General features: G+C 39.6%; 1 protein-coding gene across 2 annotated transcripts in view; it reads right to left on the bottom strand.

Annotated features, from left to right (window-relative positions):
- The window catches only part of AFAP1 (actin filament associated protein 1), a 119,567-nt gene that overhangs the window by 53,722 nt on the left and 38,633 nt on the right, over positions 1 to 27,212 (bottom strand). For both annotated transcript variants that reach the window (XM_057426794.1, XM_057426795.1), the window contains exons 2-3: positions 11,848 to 11,976; positions 6,682 to 6,779 (exon numbers count right to left, since the gene is read on the bottom strand). In XM_057426794.1, coding sequence (XP_057282777.1) covers positions 6,682 to 6,779; positions 11,848 to 11,974 — 225 coding nt within the window. In that variant the 5' untranslated portion in view covers positions 11,975 to 11,976. The remainder of the gene's footprint in view (positions 1 to 6,681; positions 6,780 to 11,847; positions 11,977 to 27,212) is intronic.

Raw genomic sequence — 27,212 nt, 5'->3', positions numbered from 1 at the left:
ACCCCTCCAATTACAGTACATGCCTCTGGGACACCAGTGCTACCAGGAAAAAAACTAAAGGAATTGGCCAAGAAATCAGCAGGCAGTCAGACACGATGGGAGGCCCAGCACCCCACAACAATCCTACAAAGAACTGGATGGGTAACCCATTAGCTCCTGCTGCAGTGCTGAGCAGATGAAGGCAAGGAGGAAATGCGAGCAGAAGGGATTACGAGGTAGAGGATGAGTGTAAGCACAAGCAAAGGTTTTCCTTAGCTTTTCCTGGACAATGACTTGAGCAAGCTTAAGACTAAGATCAAAAGGAAGTACTTCGTATGCTGTCCTCCTGGGAGTGGAGGCATATCTGACTCAGGGGTGAATGGCTAATTAAAGGTATCGCTGGAAAAGTGCTTAGCATGTAGAGTACAGTGACCATAAACAGATCACAGCCTCACACAGAACAGCCTGATGATGGGAAAGAGATCTGAACAGACTTGCTCGAATTTAAAAAATGACTCAGGGCATACTATGGCTCTACAGCTTCATCAGAAGATTGTCTAGAGATCATTTACACAGTAACCTCACCAAGAACTAAGTCAACATTTCACAACACATCTGATTTCTTATTAGATAACTCAATAACCCCTTGACTTAAGCAACAGGAAGGTAAAGATGGCAGTGAAGAGGACCAAATGTAAATAGTAAGAAACCCACATAGTATATCGAAAAGCATTTCAGTCCTACTCTAAACCTCACCTGAGTTCATCCGTTTTAAATACAAATTCTAGTTAAAGGCAGTAAGGAACAGCTCATTCTGGCTGCTTAGACATGATGAAAGCTTTGAAATATGTTGATGTTCCATTGTTAAAAAGGCATACTGTAAGTGAACTCAGAAGGAAATTACCTTAACTAAAACTTCTGATACCATTTGCAAATGTGAAATAAATGATCAACAATAATGTACCAGCCCCACCCAGGGGAAATGGAAATGGCGACTACAGGGTCCTGCAAGACAACACAACAAAGAGGCTGCAAACATTTCTTTATCTTTATTCCTTATGTAATCAGAAATGATAATTGAAAGTATTTCACACAGTATGCCCAGGTGGCCAAGAAGGCCAATAGCATCCTGGTTTGTATCAGAAATAGTGTGTTCAGCAGGAAGAGGACAATTATCACCCCCTGTTTTTGGCACTGGTAAGGCCACACCTCAAATCCTGTGTTCAGTTCTGGGCCTCTCACTACAAGACAGACATTGAGGTGCTGGAGTGGGTCCAGAAAAGGGCAATGGAGCTGGTGAAGGGTCTGGAGCACAACAGCTGAGGGCCCTGGGGGGGTTTAGTCTGGAGAAGAGAAGGCTCAGGAAGGACTTTCCTGTCAGGGTGGTGAGGCACTGGAATGGGTTGCCCAGGGAGGTTGTGAATGCTCCATCCCTGGCAGTGTTCAAGGCCAGGCTGGAAGAAGCCTTGGGTGACATGGTTTAGTGTGAGGTGTCCCTGCCCATGGCACGGGGGTTGGAACTGGATGATCTTAAGGTCCTTTCCAACCCTAACGATTCTATGATTCTATGATTTTCTTTAAAGATGAACAGAGAATAATAACAACTGCTTTTCAGTGTTAGAAGGAAAAACAAGATGAAATAAAGGTTCATAAGTACCTGCCTAGCACATGAACCCTTGCTTTAGTTATGGCACTAGCCTCATTGCACATTTTAGAAGAAGCTTAAAGACTGGAACTTTTTTTGGTTCTTGTTCAAAGAATGATTAACGTAACTGGTGATATATTACCTCAAAAATACTTTTGATTTCTGGATGTTTTTTTTCTTCTCCAAGGGGACAGCATTTTCTAATATCTAAGAGTATACCAGGCAGCCAGATAAAGGGAGGCTGTCAAATCACTTCTCTGCAATAAGAAACCCATATATATGAAACACTCCTACAGACTGACTGTGTATGTTGCAGGACCTACCCTTCTGATTTATATCTACAGGGGTTCTGGCACCTTGCTGGACACTTGTTGTGGTTAAATAATTATTAAATTGACAATATTCCAGGAAAAACAGAACGTATACTCAATTTTACTGTGAAAATCATGAAAAATAACTAAGTGTGCTGTTTGTATTTGATTTTGTTGGACTGCAGAGTGCACTGAAATCACCGTCAGATGCAATATGACAACCAAATGCTTGGAGGCTGGAAGTATTCTGTCACTGTCATGCTGGGGATAATTCGTGCCAGTAATCCTCAGGCGCATCTGAGCAGCAGGACACACCGGATGTTATCCTACAGCCTCAATGGAAAACATATTTCAAGGCAACTTGATGATAGCACAGTGATGAGATCCCAGGTGTTAAACCACCAGCAGCACTTAGAGGTACACACAGAGCCTTGGCTCTGTTATTCCACCAAACTCATCATCTACCGCTGCTACTTACCTGTCAAGAGCAAGGAAATATCATAACAGTACCTGATGATGCAGGGATGGAGAAAGCAAGGTAAAAGACACAAGCCCTCTCAGTAAAGTAGAGTCAAGAGGGGAGAACCAATATGATTACTTTAAACAGGGTGATCTCCTCTGCTGCGGAGCTAGGCAAAGCTTCCCTAGCTGCTGGCATTGTATGCATGCTAACAAGCACATCCTAACACCCAAGCAAATGGCCTTTCAGTTCTGCAGCAGGACTCCCAAGCTGCCCTTACACTCACATTCTTTATCTGCAGCTTTTACTTTGCCAGCCATCTGAAGCAGCTGTATGCAAAAGCTAAAGCAAGTGAGGATTTGTGCTTTCTAAGCCTGACAGAAAGTCTGGTAGCCCAGATGTAGGCAAGGGAATGCACACAGAAAGAGAATTACTAAGAGAATGTGTACATAGTGATTAACTCTATTCAAGTAAAGTACACACGAGGTTCAAATTTGTCCCTCAATTTTAAGACCTGGTCTAAAGCCCACTGAGTCCAGGAAAACTCTCCAGGCTTCAATATGTTTTAATAACTGGATACTTCGTTTAAACTATTAACAGCATGTTTCTAAATCAAATTAAGTTTACACTCTTTGTTCATGGGCTGATGAATAACAAAACTGATACAAGATTTGGCCTGAGCAAATATGCAGGTCTATTTACAGATTTACAAAGGAAACCTTGCACAGCACCTGCCCACACATACTTCTGTCTCCTGGCACTGCTTTAAGGGGTATTGAATTCCTTCCCACCCACGCATCTTTACATAAGTAAAAGCTTAAACATCAATTCAAACTAAACATGTTTGAATACAGAATCCCTTGAGTGCCATAAAGGGAAACAGTGGCGTAAATGAAACTTTAACTTTCATCATACTCAATAACAGCGCATAGTGCATTTAAAGTTATTGATTCCCACTTCCAGTAAATTCTTATGTTCCACCAGCCCACTGTGTTTCTGCTGGAGGCGGAGACCACCATGTTATTCAGCAAGTGGGAAATGTTTCTGTCCTGAATGGCTGGGAAAAAGAGATACCATACAACATGACTTCCAACTTGCTGTGTGAAGAAGGGCAATCAGGAGCAGAATTTCCTGTCCTTTAGTGGGCCTAGGAGATTTCTTTTACTCGACTACGAAAGCATGGTCTATGAAAAGTGGCTAGGAAAGGTAGTTCAGTATTTCTGTCACAGAAGCATTAATGGAAGTCAAAATTATATCTTGGCCACTGTCACTGATGCCTCAGCCTGATGTAAAAAGGAAGACAATATGAAAGTCTCTGATCATACTAATAATTGAGGGGCTAATAAAGAAGCATCTAATAGGGAAAGGTTTCAAATAAACAGCTAATGATCAATTCCATTAGTTCAACGTGACTTCAGGAGGAGTTTTTAAACAGCCAGACTGTGGTTTGAGCTTGCCCCTGTGTTCAAAAGTCAAAAAGCTGATGGTTTTGCCCTTCCTTTCTGACTCCACCTGATTTTTAGCAGGACAGCAGGAGCCCGTCATCTTTTTCACAAATTACAATGTGCTACCATCTTAAAATAGATCATAACCTGTATTTGGATACTGCAAGTCAATGAGAGCCCTGGGGCATTCCGTGGCTGATCTCAAAGTGACACCGACACCAGAAAGGGAGGTGGAAACCGCCACTGCCTGGCAGCAGAAAAAGGAATTGCAGAAAAACTGGCAAAAATCAGCTTCCACCACTATGGAAAAAACAGGTCGGCTTGGTGACTTCACTGAAAGTGTCCACAGTGCTACAGGCAGGTCAGAGGGGATGGCGATGCTCAAGCTCCACTTTGCCAGCCTCAATATGGGAAGATGGTGCTCCAGATCAACCAGCTCTGTGTCAACTTCCACGGTAATTCCCACTGGATCTCAGAGAAGTATTTTTATTACTCAAAAAACAAACTGAACTACTGCAAAAACCAGTGTTGACCTGCTGGACCTAATTCATATTTCACACTATGCAGCTGTACCAACTTTAAGGGAATTTACACATTAGTTTATGAGAAAGGAAAAGTAGGTCAGTTGTCTTTATAAAAACAACTTGAATCTTCAGAGCTAATTTATTAAACTGAACCTACATAAACATGAAAGAAGGAGAATCTCAACTGGCTTCAGTTTATGAAGCCAGCACCTAAAGTCTACATTTCAAAGGCATGTGCATTTTGCATAATTTTCCTGCCTCTCATCAACCTGTTCCCTTGTAATTTATGCTATACGCATCTTGAATTAAAGAAAAATAATTATTTTCAGGCACTGTTAAACATGAAATGAATTCTCCAGGTTTCACTGCATATTAATAAGACCACTTTTGCATTCAAACCTATGCATAATTATTTTAATGAATCCTTTTTAGTTGAATTTTGCTACAGTATATATACCAGGTCTCGATATGAATGTTTCTAACACAACATTCTCTTCCTATGACAATTGCAGCATATCAAAAATCATGTTCAGGTCACAAACCAAAAGCTGGCAGTGCCAAGGGATAAACTATAATTAAGGTATCCTACGTAAAACATATTTGTTGGGTTTTTTTACTTTGTTCTGCAATACTGTCCTGGGTTCAGCAGTAGCAGTCATGTTTTTCCTTTGTGTTAGCTGGTGCAGTGCTGTGTTTTGACTTCCAGCCTGGGAACAGTGTTGGTGAAGCCGATGTTTTCGGTTGTTGCTAAGTGATGTTTACCCTGACCAAGGACTTTGTGAGGCTCATGCTCTGCCAGGGAGGAGGGGAAGCCGGGAGGAAGCAGAGATGGGGCGCCTGACCCGGGCTAGCCAGGGAGGTATTCCATACCACAGCACGCCATGGCCGGGGTGGGGGGTGACTGGGAGTTACCCGGAAGGACACGGGCTTCCGGGTGGAACTCGTTTTCTTGGCTGGTGGTATCGTATTCTCTTCCCTTGTTATTTTCCCTTATCATTGTTGTAGTTGATAGTAGCGGTGGTGATTTGTTGCTGGACTGTTCTTGTCTCAACCCGTAGGAGTTGCACTCTTTCGATCCTCCTCCTTGTTCCTCCAGGAGCGGGGAAGGGGAGAGCCCCGGTGGGGGGGGACACGGACCTCGATTGTTGTCAGCTCAGCACCACTCACTGGGAGTGAGTGAACAAGTTACCTGACTGGGTTTAAACCACGACAAATACACAGCACTATTCACCACCAGTTAACGGTAATTACAAAACTATTATGAAAGGCTGGCCAAGAGTTTGGTCTGATAAATTAGTTCTTATGCTCATAAGCTGCTACTGGCTTATATAAGATATATATATCTTATATATCTCTTAGAACTGGGCAGAAATGGGATAACAGAGTAAGACACTAAAATGAAGCAGAATGTCAGCCATTCAGTTCTGCCCCTGTAAGCTGCATCTGTATTTCTTGATTCAGCCAATGAACGTGAGCCACCATGGACTGTCTTTGTCACCATGCCTAAAATTTCCCACAGATGAATAAAAATATGGATAATTTTCAGTATTAGGGCTAAGACTGTGTCCACCTTTCAACAGGTCAACCCATGATTTGCTTCTGCTTCTCTAAGAAAAAGCTGAAAATGTTTTCTTCAAATCATCTGTGAAGTCAGTAATAGAGGAACATTAAAATATGTTTATAGTTTATTTTATAACAAGACAGCTGTTCCCAGCTGGACGGATTGAATTACAGATCTCAATTGGTATCTTTGATATAAACATCTCCAAGAACATGCCCTTCTACTTGTTCTGCAGGGAATTTCCTACCCAGAGACTGAGCACAGAAGGGTACTAAAGACTTGGAATTCTTAAAAAAAAAGAAGTATTATTCCTTCATTTTGAAACTCTAAGCCTTCCTTTTCCGGCTATCAAGAGGGAATCTTTTCGTAATGCTTACTCCAGGAAAAACTGATCATTAAAATCATAAGAAACTGACTGGGACCTGTGGGCTAGGCCAACCTCCACCACAAGGCAGGTCAACCTTTGAAGTTAATCTTAAATTGCTCAGATTTTTGCCAATTGAACTTTGAAAATTGCCAAAGATTGTGTTCCCACAGCCTTTGCAGGTGATCTGTTCCCAAGCTTATTTCACCATAGGGCCTTTTTTGCCTTCTCTTCTGCAAATTGAACCTGGTTCCCTTAAGCAGAGTGGAAAATGATAGGAATAAGAATTTCCCTGGACCTGCAGGCTCCTTCCCCTTGTAACAACTTGTTGTTGCTTATCACAAATATATTCTCTCTTACAAATATATTTATATATTTAGATTAACACTCACCAGCCACTGCTGAGGTATTTCTGGCAGAGGCATTTGAGGAGGCGCCGGCAAACTGTTGGTGACTTCTTGCTTCTGTACATGTTCTTTTATTTCTAAACCTGTAGAAGAGCAACAGACATCACTTAACACATTGGTGGATGCAAACAGGACATTTTTTCCACATGTGGACACCATGTCTGACTGTCACACACCAAAATCTGGCATGCAGTGCTGCTCATAGCCTACCTCCGAAGTGTGGTGATTGAGGCAGGACTGGAAGAATGCTGGGAATTCAGGAATTTAATCAAGCAGAACAAACACATACTTGCTGTATATGATAATGACATATATGCTATTTGGATCAACAAATACCAGACACAGAAAAAATATGCAGGAAATCATTCTGAACTGCCTATCCATCTGGAACTGAAAGATTTAAACAGCTAAAATTCAAACATGTTGCCAGGCATCTACCATATAGATAAAACCATTTATGGAGGTAAGATGTGAACACACTTGTGAACACCCTAATGGCATTGTACAGTGAACAAAACAGTCAGCCTGTGGGCAGTATGTGGCTGGTTGCCTTTTACCAGAGGAGACAAGCAACAGTTGCTCCCATGGCACATTTTGGATGGGCAAAGCCATCAAGCAGGAGTTCAAAACACCTTTCATGCCAACAGAGTGGGAAAAAGGGCAGAAGAAGAGACCCTGCCTGCCTGCCTTCCTGACAGCAACTGTGACAGCTATATGGCCAAGCCCACAGTGCCCATGTTCCCTGGGCACGATCCTGTTGCCACAACCATCTCTGATCATGAAGCCATGATGCAAGTCTGCACAAGTCCTGGGAGATGCAGTACGGTGTGACATGCCAACCCGCAGCACGCTGTTGCTGGCGGGAACACTTCCCTAAACAACTCACCATTAACTCATCCCTCATTTCTTAAAAGTAATCCATCGCTTTCCAGGTGAATTTGAAGAGGTAACAGGAAGCTAACACAAAAGCTGCTTTGAGGGTCCTTTGTATCACTGTTACATTGCCCTCCCTGGGGAAAAAAGGAGTCACCCACTCATTCTGACGTTTTGGCACACTAATTTGCATCACAGTTGAACTCACTTCATAGGAACATGATGTTTATTTTTCTAAATATTAAAAGGGAGATTAAGATACATCTCCCTAATGTTCTGGCAAAAAATTCAGTCAATGGATTGTACCCTGCTAACCCCTAGACTGAATTTAGCTCCTAGTGTTTAGTTTAGGTTTTAAAATATATATTTACATAGTCAAATGGATGTCCTTTGGTCAAGATCATATAATTCTTGAAAATGCAATCAATGATTAAATGTTTCTTGTCATAATACACCAGTCCCACTGGCTGTGAAGTCATGGATTGAAAACCAACACTGATAAAATAAACCGCCTCCAAGGGCTACAGATTCTCATTTCTTCTTACAAATCAGAAGGAGGATTAGTCCTGGGAAACATTGCAATCTTTTTTTTTTTTTTCCTTTTTTCCCAGTATAACTTTCACTTGTTCCTCTTTAAGTAGGATGAATCCATATAATGACTGCTATCCATATCCAAGTCTCACATGCTTTACATAGCAACCAAAAGTCAAATATGAAGGAAACTAGTTTTCACCCAGTTTTAAACTATGTGCATTTAAGCAAGAACCTGCTCTAATACTGATTTTCTTATACCAGGTTACACAGCAAAGTGAGCACTATAGATTTACAGCATCAGGTCCCTTTAAGGAAAACATGCAGTCATATTAAATGACTAAATCTAGCAACATTTCCTACTCCAAAATAAACTATTTGTGTCTTTGTTTTTAGAAGAAAGTCTAAGTTTCAGAAGGAAATGCCAAGTGTTTTCTTCAGACCTATAATCCATTGGGCATGCCAAGACTCAGGAAGAAAAATAAAGTTTATAATTTTGCCAACTATTCAGAGTAACCACTGATTTGGACATGGGGCATGTTGAGGCCAGGCATCTATGACCTGAAGAACACATGTGCCTGGCCTAGTTCTCTGTGCTCAAAAGATATTAAATGAAGAAAACAATGTGTGTTTGAGAAGTGGAACAAAACAAGGCAAAAGATTTCTGAAGAATTCCCCAAGTAAGACATTACTGACTTATAAGTATTTTACAAAAAAAAAAAACAACAAAACCAGACCATTATAGTAATTTCCACACCTTTACAAAGAAAAACATAATTGTCCATTTCCAGATGTTATGAAGAGCCCAGCCAGTTCCCAGTTGCGCAGATCCTCCATTACCATTCCCCACGGTCTGCTCCAGCAATCGAAATATTCTGCTGGATTCACAAAGCTGATTTTTGCCAATGCATATGAAGAGCGTGAACTCAGCACAGTCCTCAGGCCTCTTAAACTGTGCCAGCGACCCAAAAGTTCTTGTGGAGTTAGTTATGTGGGTGGAGTAAAACAGTGTTTTGCAAAACAGACTCTGAATGACAGTTCAACTTAGTTACAGAGTACTGTGGGTTTATGCATCGTTTATTGCTTTTGATTTTAATGAAGAGATGAATAGTTTCAAAGGGATGGGAGTACTGAATGTTATAACTGATAAAAAAAGCAGCAGGGTCAGATCCAGTAAAGTACATGACTCCCTGGGTAGTTTCACACACACTTGAATTCAGCACGGGAAGGCAGAGCTCTCAAGAAGGCATTTCCTCTCCTTCCCTGCCTTGTTCCTGTCCCTGCACTAACCTCTCCTTCATGCCAGCATAAGCATGCATGTAGCCTCAGGTTGAACCAGACCAGGGATGTGACACCGGTTAGAACTAAACCAGCAGAAAACCAAAAAAAGCAAATAATGCTTGTGCTAGCAGAAGGGAAGATGCAATCCATGATGAGCAAGAATGAGTAGCCTGGGGAGAGAAACAGAACGCTTTCTTTTATAGGCCATGCTGGCTTAAACACTATTTAAATTGCAGTTCCATAAACTAGAGTTTACAGACATATAAAGCATAGTCCTATGACCTCTTGCTTAACTGAACTATGGGATTTCCTTGAATTAATTCTTGTTTGAATGAGAGCATATCTTTTAGCAAAATATTCCATTTTGATGAAACGCCAGCAATGGCATGCAGAGCTTACAAAGTTCTTCCATGAGTTCATAGCTTCAGTGCTCAAAACATGTGCTTTATTTCCACTTTGAAACAAACATTCAGCCATTGCACTTACTGTTGTAAGTCTAAGAGCTCCTTTTCTACATCAAGATTAATTATGATGTCTCATTTAGGTAATTTGAATGCATATTTCTGGATCCTTCAAACACTTTTATGACTTTTCTTTGAAATGTCTAAATTTTATCTCCTTGAATATAGATACTAGAAGTAGGTAAATTGTTCCAGCAACAACTGCACTGAGCTAAACCCTACCACTTAATAGACAGATCATCTATGGATCTTGCTAATGGATGGATCCTATAATAGGATGCAGTGGATCTTGTTATATATCCCTAATAGGCTTTAAAACCAGAATGGTAGGTTCTGAAAGACACAAAGCTATGGACCTTGGGTCTTTTTATCCTTGGCCACATCTGGATTCATAAACTAAACACGCCTGAAGGTGCTCTGGTATGGAGAAATTTCTCCACCACCCAAAATCTCTCACCCCCCAAAACAAAGGTGGAGGGTGATAACTTTGAACTGTTTGTTGGGAACAGATCTTTGCCCATGCTAACTCACACATCATGCCTAGGAACAGATGGAGGAGACAAGGCAGCTCAGGCCAAATCCATGCCAAGGACCACTCCATAATTTACCAGCATAATTGAGTTCTAAGGTTCAGAAACATACCCAGCACTGCTGAATTTACTACTGGACCTGTAGCTCTAGCTGTAGAGCTGCAACATTATCCACAGTCCAGAAGGAAAGGATATGACAACCCTTCCCTGAGTATGCAAAGTTGTCCACAGAGCGTCACTGGACTTCTAGAGGAAGCCTAACGTTTTTCTTAATAAATCTAGTTGAAAAGATTACAAGGAGAACATGCAGTGTCAGGTCAGAATTATTGAGGTTATTTTGAACTGTAAAATAAAGCTGTTTCTAAACACAGCAAATTGCAGGTTCTCATTTACAGATTTTGGTTTGGGGGGCTTTGTTATATTTTGATCAGCTTTTAGAGCATGAAGCCTCCTTCCACAATATGCAAAATCAGTACCTGCTTCCTTCTCTCAGTAGTAAAGTAAAAATAGAGATGGGTCTTTAAGAATGTCAAAACAGAAAGGAGGACAACCGTTATTTTCAAGGTAATCTTCTTGGACTTGAATCCTGTGGCAAAGTGATTACTGAAGGGGGAAACACTGCATCAAATAAAACCATAGCTTTTTAGGACTGGAGAAGAAACAAATCATGAGAAATGCAGCTGCTCACAATGTGGCATCTTTCTTCAACACACTCCGGTATTTTTCAAACAGCTAAACACTGAGGGTTTACACTGACAGTATTTCTGTCAGTGTCAACTATAGGGGAGACAGTGTTCTTATAACCCTGATGCCACTTTCATACTGAAAGGTGTTTTAAGGAAACATAAAAGTACTGCTAGAAAAAATACTGAGGAATAATCTTCACATAAGCTGCATAGAAAGGTCACTGTACACACTGAATCATTTATAGAGCATTCAGTTCCATAATCTTCATGGAGACAAAAGTGATTGTGCAATCAAAATGGTTTTAGATGGGAAGAAAAGGGGGAAAGTGTATATACCTCTAATTGCAGAACACAAACCAAACATATTGGGAACCTTAATATCAAGCCTTTTGATGGATTTGGGTCATTTGACAGAGATGCAGCGTGCAGCGCCACACATCTACAGAACGGTATTGTGGCCAGCACTTCCTGATACAGTATAAATTTTCCATCAAAACTCATAAATAGCATTGTTGCCACAAATAAAATGAAGTAACCACTCTCAGCAGAAGTGAACCATGTAGCACATAATTTTGTGGCTGGATTCACCCGTGTGCACCCAAGATACTTCCAGTATGCCTTGTGCTATATTTTACTGCTGAGCATGAAGGAAACTGTTCAGGAAAGTTACACTTTGGCTTCACCCTGTCTTTCTGCCTTGCTTTGATTTGTGGCTTGTCTTTAGCCCTTAAACTTATGTCATTTATTCTGTGCATTCTGCAAGCAAGAACACCCTCCCTTGACACTGACCTTTTGATGACTGTATCCTCAGGAGAATGTTCGTTATTACTGCCTTCTTCTCCCTGACAGTAGAAGTTAGATATTCATGGTCCAGAAGTTCAAGAAACAGGCGCAGCTCGACTATTAACTCTTCCATGGCTGAAAGACAAAGAAAGAAAATTACTTTTTCTAAAAAGCCCCATTAGAAAAAAAAAGAATTAACTCTCATTTATTTGCATTCATAGTGATTTTCTAGTATTTCTTAAAAAATGTACAGTTCTCCCTGCTGGAAATGGACTATTACTATAGTAAACCCAAGAGAATAGCCCATTAGTGAGCACTACTGTCATTAGTAGTAGTTACCTCAAAATTGGTGCAGAAAAGACAGTTCTTTTCACATACCACATCATCAAGCCAGGACTAGACAAAAGTGAGTGCAGGAGTAGTGGCTATCTGCTTTTTTATCAGTGCCACTCGGGTTCCTCTCTCATTAACAAATAATTTGTAACTGCAGAACAGGTTTGGTAAAGCTTCTAGACACACAGATATTTTCATAAATCTTCAGGGAAAGTCTCTCTTTGCCTCATCTTACTGTTCTGTTTGCTGTGGTAAAAAAAGAGTAGGTATTCCTTTTTTACAGTGATTTGTCTTTCTTATAATTTCCAAAGACAAGCTCCCAACCCACCACATAACTTCTTGCTACTCCCCAGATTCCTGATGATGCACTTCATATTTCATCCTATTATTATAGGTCTTGAGGATTTCCAAGTCATTCCTAGAAAAAAAATTACATTCCTTCTCTGTATTCCAAATGTCTTTCAAATTTTAATCAACAAACTTTATTGATATACAGCACATTTCTACTTTTTCCTTTCCAATTAGGCAAATTCTTGTATTGTCTTAATAACTGCAGTAGCTCAGACCATACTTATAAACACATTTGTTACAGCTTAATCATACGATACCTATGCAGCAGGTTTATGAGAAGCCCATGGCATTGAACCTCATTGTCATGCTTCTGTTTTCTCATTATTCTGAGATTCTCTGGTCCCTTTGCTTAAGTGGGCTTGTTAGTTCTGTTTTCATCTCGGATAGAACAGTTCACATTTCCATACTTTCTGTACCTGATGACATTATCCTCATAAAAAGATGAGGAGAAACACCCATTTAATTTCAAAGCCACACCTAGGATCAATGTTAGCCCTATCCTCATTCAAAATGCCTCTACTTACTTTTTTCTCTACTTAATCATACTTGTTTTGATAGTCTTTTCAAGGCCTAGCAGGGTGACTGCTGCTAAGCCTCTTCAGACCTCAACAAATTACATTCTTTGCTTCTTACTCCCTTACCAGCTCCTCCCTACTCCTAAAACACTTTCTGATACAGTTGTTTACCCAAGTGAACCTGGAATTCTTCCTTTCGTTCCCAAAAACATGTCTGATGTTTAAACAACCCTTGGTAAAGATGTATTTGTTTTATCCTGTACTTGAAGACAGCACCATTCAAGGAAACATGTAGATGTCAGCTACAGGCCCCTTCTTGTCTCCAGTGGATGAAGATTTTCCCATTTATTTGTGGATTGTACCTGCAAGTACACTCAGGCTGCTCTGGGAAACCCAACATACTCCTAGCAGGGCAGAGAAGACGTGCCACCTTGCAATATCAGGGCATGATAACATCTTAACAAAGAAACCCCTGAAGAAGCACATTTGGGCTTTCTGAAAGACACCATTAATTTTTACATATATATCCATCCTGCCCAAGATTTTTCTTGGTGAATATGTTATTCTATTCAACTGAGCAGTAGCGCTGCCATTATCTAAACTGACCACAGTTTCAAGAAGTATGTTTCTTAAAGATTTTTAAAATACATAGGCAGAAAGAGGGTATCCAAAATGACAACAAAACTGTCAACATCACTTCATAATGTAGCTCATGAAACACAACCCGCGGCTAAAGGTAAGCTAAAGGTAATTTTTTTTGCCATCACACTTGTAGCTGTCTGTCTTAGAAGTCTGTCAGAAAACCAAAGTATTTCACAACAATCCTACTACTTCAGCATTGTTCACATTATGGAGCAACCACATATTTAGCTCCAGCATACAGCTTTCTGAAGCAAAAAGGTATGGATTCAGATTTGCGAAGTGGTGAGTGATCACAAGGCTCAAGGAAAAAAAAGAAGGAGGACTTATGACCAAAAAACCCCGTAATACCAATTTTTTTTAAAATGAAACCCTTTAGAAACTAGATGTATATTTCAGTAAGTCTATAGTGGTCTCTTGGTTTTAAGTGTGCTTTGAATATAAGATGTATTACTATTGTTATGAGTTTTATTTTAATCATGGAATTATTTATTATATTTATTGCAATATCCATTATAATACATACATCTCAAAAGCTATTATTACCTAGAAAAAAAGCTATTATTACTATAGAATCTAGGCAGTCATTGTGAAATCTAATCAGTATACAGTACAAGAAATGTTTATTTTTCAAGTAATTCTACAGCCATATAAATTACTGTCAGTAATTGCATGCATTACTGCACTAAAATTCCTTTGCAATGGCATGTTTTCTGGATTATTTAAGGCAAGGGACTGTAAGTAGGCTGAAAGTGAGCTCTCCCTTCTCCTTTTAACCAAAGTATACCCTGTGCCACAATAGCTCCATTTCTTTGATGAGAACCTTCACTTCTGGGAAGGAAGAGAGAAAAAGATGAAAGCCTCAGATACCATTGAGGTGCACAGTGTAATAACTTTTCAGTTATTAAAAATTATAAGATCCTTGTGTTTAGGCATTTATAATCTAACATAAACACACAGATTGTAAAATAAGAAGCGAAAACAGCAATAAGGAGTTAGTTATAAGGTGAAGAGACAAGGAAGCAAGAGAAGAGGAGATAGGAAACTGCTGCTGGAGAGACTTCTGGGAGCTGGCATCAGCCCAGATCTCTCCTGAGACTTCATCCCATAAATGTGTGGCCCTCCTCTATGTCTTTGGAGGAAATCTGCATTGCAGTCACTGGTGACCACATCCCATTGACCTACGATGACTAAGCCACCTAAGTTACTGGAACCAGTTTAACTGCCCCCAGCAAAGGATTTGAAAACAAGCCTTGGTTAGAACTTGTGACAGCAGTGAGAAAATGCTCAAAACATCTCAAAACCACTGCCTTCGTAACACAGTCACTGTAACTGCATTTACATTTGGCCTGTTGTCCAGCACTGTGGTTCAAGTATCTGATGCATCATAAAGAAATACAGAGCATGAGAAAATTTACTCTTCCTGACATAGTAAGCTTGCAAGTATATGACACAGACTTCAAGCAAGCAGTCGTAAATGCTAGTTTAAAACTTAAGTATGATAACAGAATAAAATTGTCAGCAGGTGTTGTAAAATACTGGTTATGGACACTTAGACACTGCTTCTCTTATTTTTCCACCAGAATTAAACTGGGGTTTCTCTGCTAGAGATAATAGTATCCATCACAAACATCAAAGTGTGAAGGGAGAGAATTCTGAATTTAACTCTGTATATACGCAGTATCAAACATGCAAAAATGAAGAAGGAAAACACTGTTCAGAGCTAGTGAAAAACATTCTTCAACGTCAGGTTGGATGGAGTCTTGGGTGACATGGTTTACTGCGAGGTGTCCCTGCCCATGGCAGGCGGGTTGGAACTGGATGACCTTGGGTTCCTTTCCAACGCAAACCATTCTATGATTCTATGATTCTTCCCATGTATCTGAAAAGTGCAGATTGGAAAGGACCCTGAAGATCATCTCATTCCAATCCCCCTCCCACAGGCAGGGACACCTTCTACTAGACCAGGTTGCTCCAAGCCCTGTCCAATCTGGCCTTGAACACTGCCAGGGATGGAGCAGCCACAGCTTCTCTGGGCAACCTGTGCCAGTGTCTCACCATCCTCACAGTAAAGAATTTCTTCCTAATATCTAATCTAAGATTCCCCTATTCCAGTTAAAGCCATTACCGATTGTCTTTTCACTACATGCCCTTGTAAAATGCCACTCTCCTCTCTGAAAATACCGCCATAGAGTGCATTCAAAGTATTTAAAAGAAGGAACTAAAAACACTTTTGCTCTAAGACGGTAACAACTGAACTTGCATGTACTCGGGGATAAAACAAGTTTTCCCGTTGTCAATCTTTGGCTTATTTTCTGAATTAAAGAATCTTTTTTTCTCCTTCCTAGAACTGTAATGATGTGCTCACAAAAAGTAATGGATCTGAATAATAGAAAATCCACATAATGCATATTTTCAGTAAGCATTCATTACATCTGAAATGGAGACTAAAAATGAGAGGGTGATGCAAGTCCCAAAGAAAAACATACTCCTCCAGTGAGAGATTACCCTTGGAAATCTGACATCACCACAAAATAAGAATAATAATCAGAAGGCTCTCAAAAAGGGGCTAATTTATCTGACAGTTTTGGCTATATTCTCATTGCCAAAGGAATGACTTGTAAGTGGCAGGTGGTGAAAAGCAGGGTGGAGCCCAGGCATGGTAATCACAACAGTAAGCAGATTTTAGCTGGACTGAGGAGCAAAATCACATTCCACATTAAATGATGAGAAGTTCATTCTATGCTCGACAGGAATTATAGGCCCCTAATGGGCTGCTGCAATTGCCATGCACAAATAAAAAAACAATGATACATCCAGAAGGGTTTCCAAGACTAGCTCTCTAGAGTTTTAAAGTTTTTCAAATGACAGCACATAAAAACTACATATACAAGCCAGCAACAGAATACACCAAGGTAAAAATAATCAGAGGAAGGCAATTACATCACACTATAGTTTTTGTTCCAAACCAGAACTAAAATCAGCTGGGACTGAAAGAGCATGATGATGCAATGATTCCAGATCTACATTTATGGGTACTAGCCTATAACCATTTTTTTAAAGAATATAAAGTTTTCATTTCCAATTGATTTAAAAAAACCCATAGGAGCAACGCTATATCGCACACATGATTCCAAGGTTGGTTAAAGACGAAAAAACAAGGATGAGCTTATTAAAAGAATGGTGAGATTGGTTTTTTGGTCACTCATGGCAACTGCAGTATCTCTTAACCTTGCCATATGACAAACGACCTGAAAGTGCTTTCCAGTTGACTAACATATGCTGAAGAAGTTTTAAAGAAAAAGAAATACAAATCCAGAAAGGATAACAAGAGGTATTTTTATGAATTATTGTCTTGTCCACACAATACAAACCCACACAAAGAAAATACTCTTCCATGCTTGCCTGTCAATTATAAATGCATGTACACAAATATGTCAGTATGCAAATCTATCATAGAAATATGAATTAAGATTGAGCTTCTAATTTTTAGATCTTCTTGATCAGTTCCTTGCACATTGCTGAATCAAGTTTCAATGGCTTTGTATCCTCTGTTCTCTGTCTAGTTTGTCATTTACAGATGTTAAAAAACAGAACAGACCACATCAATGAGATCCACCAGAAGAAATCACCTAATGTGACTTTCTGTAGAATACAGGCCAGAGACTTACATCTAGCTACTCCTCTATTAGTGGAGAGATTTGTATTTACCTAAAGCACATCTTCCAGGAAAGCAAAAAATCCGTCAGCATTTTGAACCCTACCTTCATGGGGCAGGGAGATCCCACTTAAGTTCCTGTAACAAATTTGATTTGAATATTGATGCAAATCGTCAAGTTATATATGAAAATCGGGTACTGAGAATAGGGGTACTTGAATCCAGCTGCAACCCAATACAAGCATGCATACACACACACAAGCACTATATTTGGTAACCACTAAAAGGTTTTCAAAGTTGATGTCTCAGCCTCAACCTTGCCTTTATGGTCATTCATTTAATATAGCATTGCAATAAAATACATACCTAAGCCTATAATAGAATTTATCCTCTGAAAATGTTCATGCTGCAGTTTTGTACTGCATAAAGATGTCAACTCATAAACCACATGGGCCAATTTCAATACATATATGTTCTCACCTCTTAAAAATCTAAGCCTCCATATTCTGTTAGCAGTATTAGGAATTTCTTCAGAGCAAACTTAAAGCTAGTGATGACTGCCTGGCTGAATGATTAAAAATAGCTCTGTTTTGAAATCTGATTAAAGCCTATGAAGATCCAATGTGTAAAAACTTTTTGAAGCATACAAACTCTCTCACCCTGCCAAAAACGCCTCACTGGCATTTGGGTACACAAGCAACAGTGGAGAAACCAGACATATGATTTAGTTTTGAATCAAAAGCAGAGTGTGAACTGCATGTTTGTACCCATTTCTATTGAAATAGTGTCATCATCCTTAGTTTTGGATGTCATCATTTGAATATTTTATTAAAAAGCTCATAACAGAACACCACTGGGGAAGCCGTGTCTGTATTTCATAAAGACATAAATATCAGAGACTACAAAGAACATAGAGCCTTAAGGAGACAGAAGTCTTTATGAAGAAATACACAAAATCACTTTGACTCACTTCCACTCAATCCTATGATGCAGTAACAAAAGTCCAGCAATTAATGAATAAGTTCTTTTCATGACTATGTTATCATTATGCCCACGGCAGGGGGGTTGGAACTAGATGATCTTAAGGTCCTTTCCAACCCTAACTAGTCTATGATTCTATGATTCTATGATTATCCAGGGAAAAGATTTCACTCAGAAATACATGAAGTCTGGAAACAGCCACTGATAGTGTACTTACCACTAGGAAAAGCTTTACTTTTTTCAGTATGTTACCAGGAACTAGATGAAGCCTGTATCAAAATCATATCCACCAAGAAATGAAAAGGCTTGCTGTGCTGTTCGAAGAACACGGCATGAAAAGACAAGACTTTTCATTAGAAAAGTTTTCTCTTGGTTGCACTGGCCCTTCTTTGCCCTAATAATGATAGTGTACAAGGTGTGATGAACTCTAACTTGTTAAGTATGCTAAAAACCTGCTCCAGAAAGTAAAGATTATCATTTTAGGGGTACATGGAATTATAGGAAAGAATGATAAAATGTATGAAAAAGGAGTGAACCCTAAATAGTAGATGAAGCCCTGAAGCTAAAGAATTAGCATGGAACAAGTAAAACACACACAAGGATTGTCATCGGTGTTTTAACATAAAAAGAATGATAGTTAAGCCTCTCTAAAAATCACAACAATAATCTTTTGTTTAAAATTTGGAGCTCCCTAGGCTGTCACAAACTCTCTTTCCAGACGGTTTGGGGCAAGAGAGGCAAAACACAGCTACTATAAACTCCTCCTGTCTCATGCATATTTATGATCAACCTCAGTGAGTGTCAAGGGATCATTTCGGCCACAGCCCACATGTATTCCTCTTTTTCTTTCTTTTCTCTGCTTCAGTTTTCAAGGAATTGGCTTCTACAAAACCAGCTTTCTAAAAAAACCATCAGAGCTCCAAATGCTGCTGTTGCAATACTTGGGTGATAAAACAAGAGCTGAGAAAGCATTAAGGAATGTTTGGACAAGAAACAAGCTGCCAAAAATCCTGCTCAATCAGCTACAGACATACAATGAGTGACAGCAATGCAGGAGTGTAATCCATTAGCATAAGGTGGATGGATAAAGAGTTTATTTTCTAAAGGCCAGAGGAGTTCCTAAGCACTGCCACAGCCTTTGGAGAGGAATGCCTCCTGTTACCCAAGTTCACAAACTCATAACAGAAAAAATGGAAGAAAGAAAAAAGAGAAAAGAAAAAAAAAGGAAACAAGAAAGAAAAAAAAGACATGAAAAAAATAAAAAGGAAAACATAAAAAGGAAAAAATATAACAAAAAAAGAGAAAAAAGATAAAAGAAAAAAGAAAAAAAGAACAAAAAAAGATCTAAGAAAATAGAAATAAAAGAAACAAAAGAACAAAGAAGAAAATGCAAAGAGAAAAAAAAATAGTGCTACAGCATTTCTTTTTATTTAAGTACTAGTTATCTACACTGAGCTCATGTTAGCCAAAGAAAAAAAATAAAAAAATCCGAAATATTATAACTATCTACAGAAACTTATAGTGAACTTTTTCAAGGTGCTTAAGGCTTTCTCTAAAAATATATTTTCCACATCAGGTTTCTTTTGTTCCCTAAATAAATGCAACATACCTTGTAAAGCAAATGAACATGGATTTCACTCCAGCTGCATGCCCTGCAAGTGTCTCACCCTCCCGCCTCTGTGCTCACTGCGGGCATTAAGGTTGGGTTTTCTTTTCAGGCTCCCATTACCCTACTAGGGCAGAAAAAGGAAATTTCTTATATTTAACCATCTCCAAATGTATCAGCTGACATCATCTCGTCAGGACAAGTCATTCCAGCTCTTGCTTGCTGGCTCCTGCATTAGCTCAGCTCCTCCAGTACTCCAAACCACAAAAGATAAGCAGCCACTACAGAACTAATAAATGGGCTCTGATTCCAAAAAGAAAAGCAGCTCTGTCATGATGCAAAAAGGAGACAGAAAATCTGTGGTAGGAGGTGAAAGTCTGCCCCAGGCTCCAAGTCCCAGCTTGAGATGAGGCTCAGTGAAGTCTGAGAAACACAGAAGGAGATATCTGTGGTCGTGAAAAGAAAGCAAAGTGTTGCACTACACCTTGTGAGTTCTCTGCTCAGGTCCTCAGCTGCACACAGATCCCTTTTTAGGATTTCTTTCAAAGTTATGAATAATTACATATCCAGAAATGCAAGGCAGTAAATTAATGAAGTTAAGGGAATGGAGAAACAGAATAGCAAAACAATGACAAAGAAATACAAATATGGCAATGATAGGAACTGCACAATATAATTTGTTATGTTGTGTATTCAGCAATACAACTTTTATTATACGTGCCAAACACCAAGCTTAAAAATTGTTCAAGGAGTCCTGAGTCTGATCATGTCAGCCGTACATGCAGTACAATCCAAGAACAGATTGCACTCTGTGAATCTGGTGCTCTAGGCTTCCAGTTTGCAGCTAATTTAAAGCCAGAAATGAGATAATATTGTGTTTTGTAAGAACAGATTCAGAAGTTCTCACGTTTTTATGTGATGATGGAAAAAAAAAATTGGTTGTTTTTTTTTTTTTTTTTTGTATCCTACAACACTTTTATGCCACAGTTCTCACTTCTGGGTCCACTTGGAGTACTGCGTACAGTTCTGATGTCCTCAACATAAGAAGGGCATGGAACAGCTGGAGCAAGTCCAGAGGAGGGCCACGAAGACAATCAGGGGGCTCAAGCACCTCCCATATGAAGACAGGCTGAGAAAGCTGGGGCTGAGAAAATTCAGTAGAAAATTCTCCAGGAGAAAATTCAGCCTGGAGAAAAGAAGGCTACATGGAGACCTCATAGCAGCCTTCCAGTATCTGAAGGGGGCCTATAGGGATGCCAAGAGGGACTGTAGTGATAGGACAAGAGGGAATGGAGCCTTGAACAACTTGGTCTATTAGAAGGTGAACCTGCCCATGGCAGGGAGGTTGTAACCAGATGATCTTACGGTCCCTTCCAACCCAAACCATTACATGATTCTATGATTCTGTTATACAATGAGTAACTTCTACCATACATTGCTTATTCTCTGATGCTCTTCACAAGGACAGAAGCATGTTCTGCTTTTTTATGTCAGGCTTTTGAAAATCTCTTTAAATAGACATATGCATTGATTCAGATTAATGTTAAGAAAGTAAGACCAAAGAAAAATACTTTACACCGATAGAGAGCAGAATGGTGAAATCTCTGTTCATGTGGAAAATAGATAATTTCCCACCTTACCAAGAAACTTCTGTCTGCTTTGGTGTCACCCACTATTCTTATTTTGGGAATTTCATTATGTGAGAGGTATATTGTATTAAAAAAAAAATAGACCTTAAGGTAGCTTTGAAAGTAAAGGCCCACAGGTAAAGAAGCCTAAAAATCAAAAAATCTTATTAAGGAAATATAATTCTGTAGATTAAGCATGCACACACACAACATCTATCACTTTGCAGAGCTTCTTCAGTGCATTGTCTACTTGGACCAGTCTCTAACACACAAGATCTATAAATGTAACCATGAAACATATTCTCTATTGAAAACACAACTATATTCAGTTCAACAATGGATTCAGCTAGTTGTGATACTGTAGGAATGTCAAAATTCTAAAACGGGGAATTTCAATTCTCTTTGCCCCTTTCAAAGGCAATTTTAATTCCCTTGAAGGGGAACAGATCATTTCAATTCCCTTTGGGCCCTCAAGTCAGCTCTCTCAACTACATCCACATCTCTCTATTTTCTCCTGTTTCTGGCCCTCCTTCATGATTTTTATGTAGACAGGAAAATTAGATAAACTCCAACAAAAGAAAAAAGCCAAGCTCAGCCACCCAGAGACACATTATTCTTTTCAGCTCCTCACACAGCACACCTCTACAGCATGCAAAACAAGACTGACCATAGGTTCCCTATGTAAACCTACTGTGCCAACTGGCCACCATGAGTGCTGAGAGCTTGAATTAGGTCCAGATACCTCTGGGCTTGGACAGAGACTGCTCCAGAGGAGGGCCACAGCAAACACACTAACTGGAGGTAAGATATCAGGCCAGGAGAGGAATTCACACTTGCTAATGCAGCTCCACAGAGCAATCTTCAAAGCCCCATTTTGGTCTCTATAAATGTGTTTATAATGTGAAGGTTATACTTTCTCTCTAAAAGCAGATCGACTTAGCAAGTACCTTTTAGAAATCTGTGAAAATTTAAGTCCCAGAAACTAAGTTTTATTTCTTTAAAATGGGAAAATTAGACATCAAAAAAGTAATTTTTACATATTAGAAGAGGTGCTAAAGAATGCTCTAGTAACTAGCTGGTTCCATAAGTCAACAGAAATTTTGCCAGTTGAGCTAAAGACTGTGCTGGAATTCAAAATGCTATTTTGTCACAAAATCTCATACCTCTGCCTTTAAAAATATGAAGAAACTTCCCCATCTAAGGTTCATGGCCTTGATAAAACATGGGCAGTATTAGCACGATGGGGCCTAAATGAAGCATGCTATAGAGGAAGGATCACAAGTGTTCTGTAACAATTTTCATGAACAGATTTAGACTGCACAGATCTGGTGTAAGAAGTCACCATGTCACCCAGTGACCCATATGAAATACACTAATTGCAAAGCCAAGTATTTTCAAATTTTCAGAAAACAAGGTATCAAACCATTACCTTTCAAAAGACTTAAACATTTCATGGTACAAACCAGAAACCATCAGCTCCTCCTATAATCATCAGTAAGTGATGCATCGTTTTAACTACTGACTGTATAGTGTGTCATAAGATAGACAGAATCACTGAGATCACTGAAGTTATTTCTTTATGGTAACCTTCAAAATGCATAGTCAGATCCTGGGAACATTAAATAGTGGGTATTGTACAAGCTTTCAAAGAAAACTCCAACTTTCATACTACCAACAGTTACTCTGAAGACTTATGGTGAGCTGGACCTGCAGAAAGATGAAGTGCAAGGCTGGACACTGAAGTGGACTACAGCACTCTTAGTTCTGTTTGCAGGGATGTTTCTTTATAGCACAGAATTCTAGCAGGAACTTTTGCCTGAAAAAATGTAGATTCTGACAAATTTATTTAACTATTGTTTGTGGGTTTGTTTGGGGTTTTTGAATATACGATCTTCCTGAATACAGAAATTTGACTTAAAATTGAATTTCCCTCATCAAACAAAATAAACATTAATCTATATTCATATTCTAAGGATATAGAGTAAAATAAATAAAAAAGAAAATTTCCCTCACAAAAAAACAGGAGACAAAAAAAAAAAAACCCACCCTTATTAAAATCTGTGGGTCCTTATATGGTGTAGTTCTCATGGCTTCAGTGATGCTCAACTAATTCATTGCAACCTAGGGTTTACAGCTAATACTTGTGTGTTACGGAGATTTCATTTTAATTATGGATGTGCTTTGAATTTGCCATGAGACTGGAAAACATATGTTTAACAAACAGTAATAAACTGCTGCCAACACCTTTTCCTCAGCTGCTCCAGCCACCTTTGTCTTCTATCTGATCACCCTCACACCTCTTCGGAATACAGACTGTGCTAGACAGGCTTACCTACAAGATCTCTGGGAAAAATCACCTCAGTGGTTTTCCCTCCCCACTTTCTGCTTTCTGCACATTATCCAGTTTTTCTACATCTGGTTATGCTGCCCCATATGTTTGGAACAGCCTCCCTTCTCCCTGCCAAGCAACCTCCCTCTCTCCCATGAAATCCCTCTTTCTTTCAGCAGTCCCTTCAACAATAATCCTCACATTCCCCCTCGCCTCACTGTTGTGCCATGTCTCGTCATGCAGCTGTTTTTTTTATCTACCTTTAGGCCAGACCTTGCAAACATTTCCCCATGGTAAAAAAGAAAGTCCCAATCCTTCTGATCAGTTTCACAACAACAGGATGAGTCCAGATTAAAAAAAAGTACCCCGTGTTTTAGTTATTAACATCTAAAAGGCAGTAATTTCACTCTTATGCAACAGGAGCAAAGGAGACAAACAGTCGGATGTCTGTTCCTCCTGCCAGCCACAGGAGGATGCAGCACTGAGGACAGAAGAACAGGGCAGCTGCTGAAACGTACCCTGGCACTAGCACAGGCAACTGCCTGGCTGGCTGTGCTTGCTCCAGGCTTCCGTTTCCCAGCTGGCCCTTTCTAACAGGGAGGTGATATTTACAATCATCATCATCATCTCATCATCATAGTTATTCCATACAAGAGTATTCCAAAGGATGTATTTCCAAAATGTTACCATTACCAGAAGTTCTCACCCTGAGTCTGCATGCATTCTTGAGGTCAATGAGCTAATTTACTGTTTGTAAAATGCGCTGCCACAGAACTGAGCAGTACAAGCAACACAAGCTTCTCACTGTTACAGCATCAAAAAACTTTGTATCTGGCTATGGGAGAGAATAAAATTCTCTTTATACATATCTTCAGGGTATTCTCCCCATGATTGCCCACTTGTGTCAGCTGATGGGTATCATAAAAATTGCCCCTTGGACCCAGAACAAAACAAAAAATTCAGATTACACCTCTGAGCGTACTTCAGCAAGATCACTTGGGCAAGGGAGCCACATTTTATATCTAGAAGGGTCACAGTGACTCTGTTTGTCCTCACCAGACTTCTGTCATAGCTGAGGGAATATCTTGATCAACATGAGCTTCACCACGATTGGCTGTGCCATAGATCTTTTGCCTTGCATTGCTGGGTAAGGTCCTGAATGGCTGCTTTAACAATATTTGCCAAAAGGTGCTTCCCAGTTCTTTCTTTACTCCTGAGTAACAAAGAAGATGCACTGCCAAGTGTTCTCCAACTCAGGCAAAAACTGAGCACCCTGGTCCGTCCGTCCCCCCCCCCCCCCCAAAAAAAAAAACACAGCAAGGATTTTGGTTTATAGCAAGTTTGCATATTTTCCTGGGTTTATTTGCTTTGTTTTTCACAGACTTATAACCTAACTAGGAAACCACAGACTGCTGCATCTGTTGGTCTCAGTTATTGTCAAAAATGTGCTGACTCTATATAAAAGTTATGCCATTGCATCATAGCACAAAGAGCCCGTGTCACGCCTGCAGACATGCGCAGAGAAGCCCTGTGCAGCATCCCTCTGCAGCCAGGCTGGGGAAGGACCAGCTGGTGCAGCCAAGCAGCAATTGGGCAGTGATGGGGCCCCACCAGCTCAGCCCAGCATTGGCCACAGCTATTACACAAAGGTAAAAGCTATGGATGGCAAACATTTGCATCTTTGCCTTGTCTCACCATCTGCTTCTGCTGCTGCTCACTTGAAAATTAATATGATGGTTGCTTGAATCAGAAGTTAATGCTACAGCTGTCTTGCTTAGCATTACAGATGATTAGACTACACATGCAACCCTTTTTGCAAACCAAATGGAGCGACAGTGCCTGTAATTTGACAGGATCTGTCCTTCATCAAGAGAGACCAAAATACTTCATTTGCAATGGTAGATCCTGAAAATAAATTGCACTGAATCTTCCTCCTCCTCCTAGCCTGTGTTCCCTTATTTTCCCTTATTTTTCTTCCCCCATACACTTTCATCAGACCTAAAAAGTAAATCAATAAAGTGTAAATCTCTTTCAAAGAGCATTAAAAGCTCTTTCACAAGCAAATGTATGGAAAACTCAGGACTGGTCTTGCTTGTATAAATTACATCTCCGAGCCCAGTTTCTAGGGGCTGTTCGTCAATCATGGACATTAAGGAAACTATAATTGCATTTTATCTTCTCAGTCATTTATTCCTAATAGTTTCCTATTTGCATCTGATTTGCACCATGTGAAGAAAAGCAGAAATGTGAGAAGAATCAAGTATGCACTGTCATAAAATCCTTGAGGTTAGCATACGCATACAAATCTTTGTTCTGTGGCCTTTAATCCAGAGAAAGTCTCAAAGAGGTATTCCCCATGTATAAACTGCAACATACTGGTTTTAGAGAAGGAAGAATTTCACAGGCTTCAGGGGAAAAACTGAGACAGACAGAAATCTGTTCTCTTGTTTCCCATGTAAGACATGCTGGAAACTGCTTGTAGGAACATTATCAAATTGAATATTTTTAAAAGCCTCTTGGTAAAAATTATTTTACCCTACATGCACTTTTCATCATTCAAGTTAGAAATTATTTACACTAAGAAAGCAAGCAGGGAAATCTACTTTGATAGGTTTTATGGGAATTCTAGAGAAATGTATGCATCTAAGAAATACTCCCTCCTATTGAAAGCAGTTTGAAAATGGAGAAGACAGTCTGTAACCATTCTTTTCATTAACTATAGTTTGAGCACCGTGGTTATAGCAAAGAAGCTGCTAAAATTCAAAATAATGTAAGAAAGGGTAAAATGCTCCATCATGTCCTAGTCCTTTCCAGTATTGTCCCCCCTATCCGCAGAGGGTCATGACACATACACACATTAGCAAGATGACCTCCTTCACCTCCTAGCAGCAAGAAAATGACAGACAATTGGCAAAAGGCAGAAAGTGCCAGTGGAAAAATGAAAACTATTTAAATAAGCCTTTGTTTTGGAGCATTTGAGAATGGCAGAAAGGTGCTTCAGAAAGGCCAGGCTGTCCTGTGAACACGAAGGAGCATGAGAAGGAAAACAAGAGAGGGATGGGTCATTTGGCATCCATGAACCTTAACAGTATTACTTGAAGAAAAACAAAATGGTTTATCTCACTTAAATATTTTTTTATAGGAAAGATTCAAACATGCACTTCTGGTAAAGAGTTCCCTTCTACGCTGCTTTAATCTGTCTTCCCAGGATTACACTTTTTTGCCCCCAGTTTTTCTTAGAAAACATATAAAGAAAGGCAAAATCAGCCTACACATTCTTTTCATTCCAGATGGCAAACTGCTGAAAACTGATAGCCAAATCAAGAAATTA

This window comes from Pezoporus wallicus, unplaced genomic scaffold (assembly GCF_028554395.1).
Source record: "Pezoporus wallicus isolate ANWC-B61680 ecotype Strahan unplaced genomic scaffold, APGP_CSIRO_Pwel_v1 scaffold_13239, whole genome shotgun sequence".
NCBI classification, from domain to species: domain Eukaryota; kingdom Metazoa; phylum Chordata; class Aves; order Psittaciformes; family Psittacidae; genus Pezoporus; species Pezoporus wallicus.
This window is presented reverse-complemented; position numbering and strand designations above follow the sequence as displayed.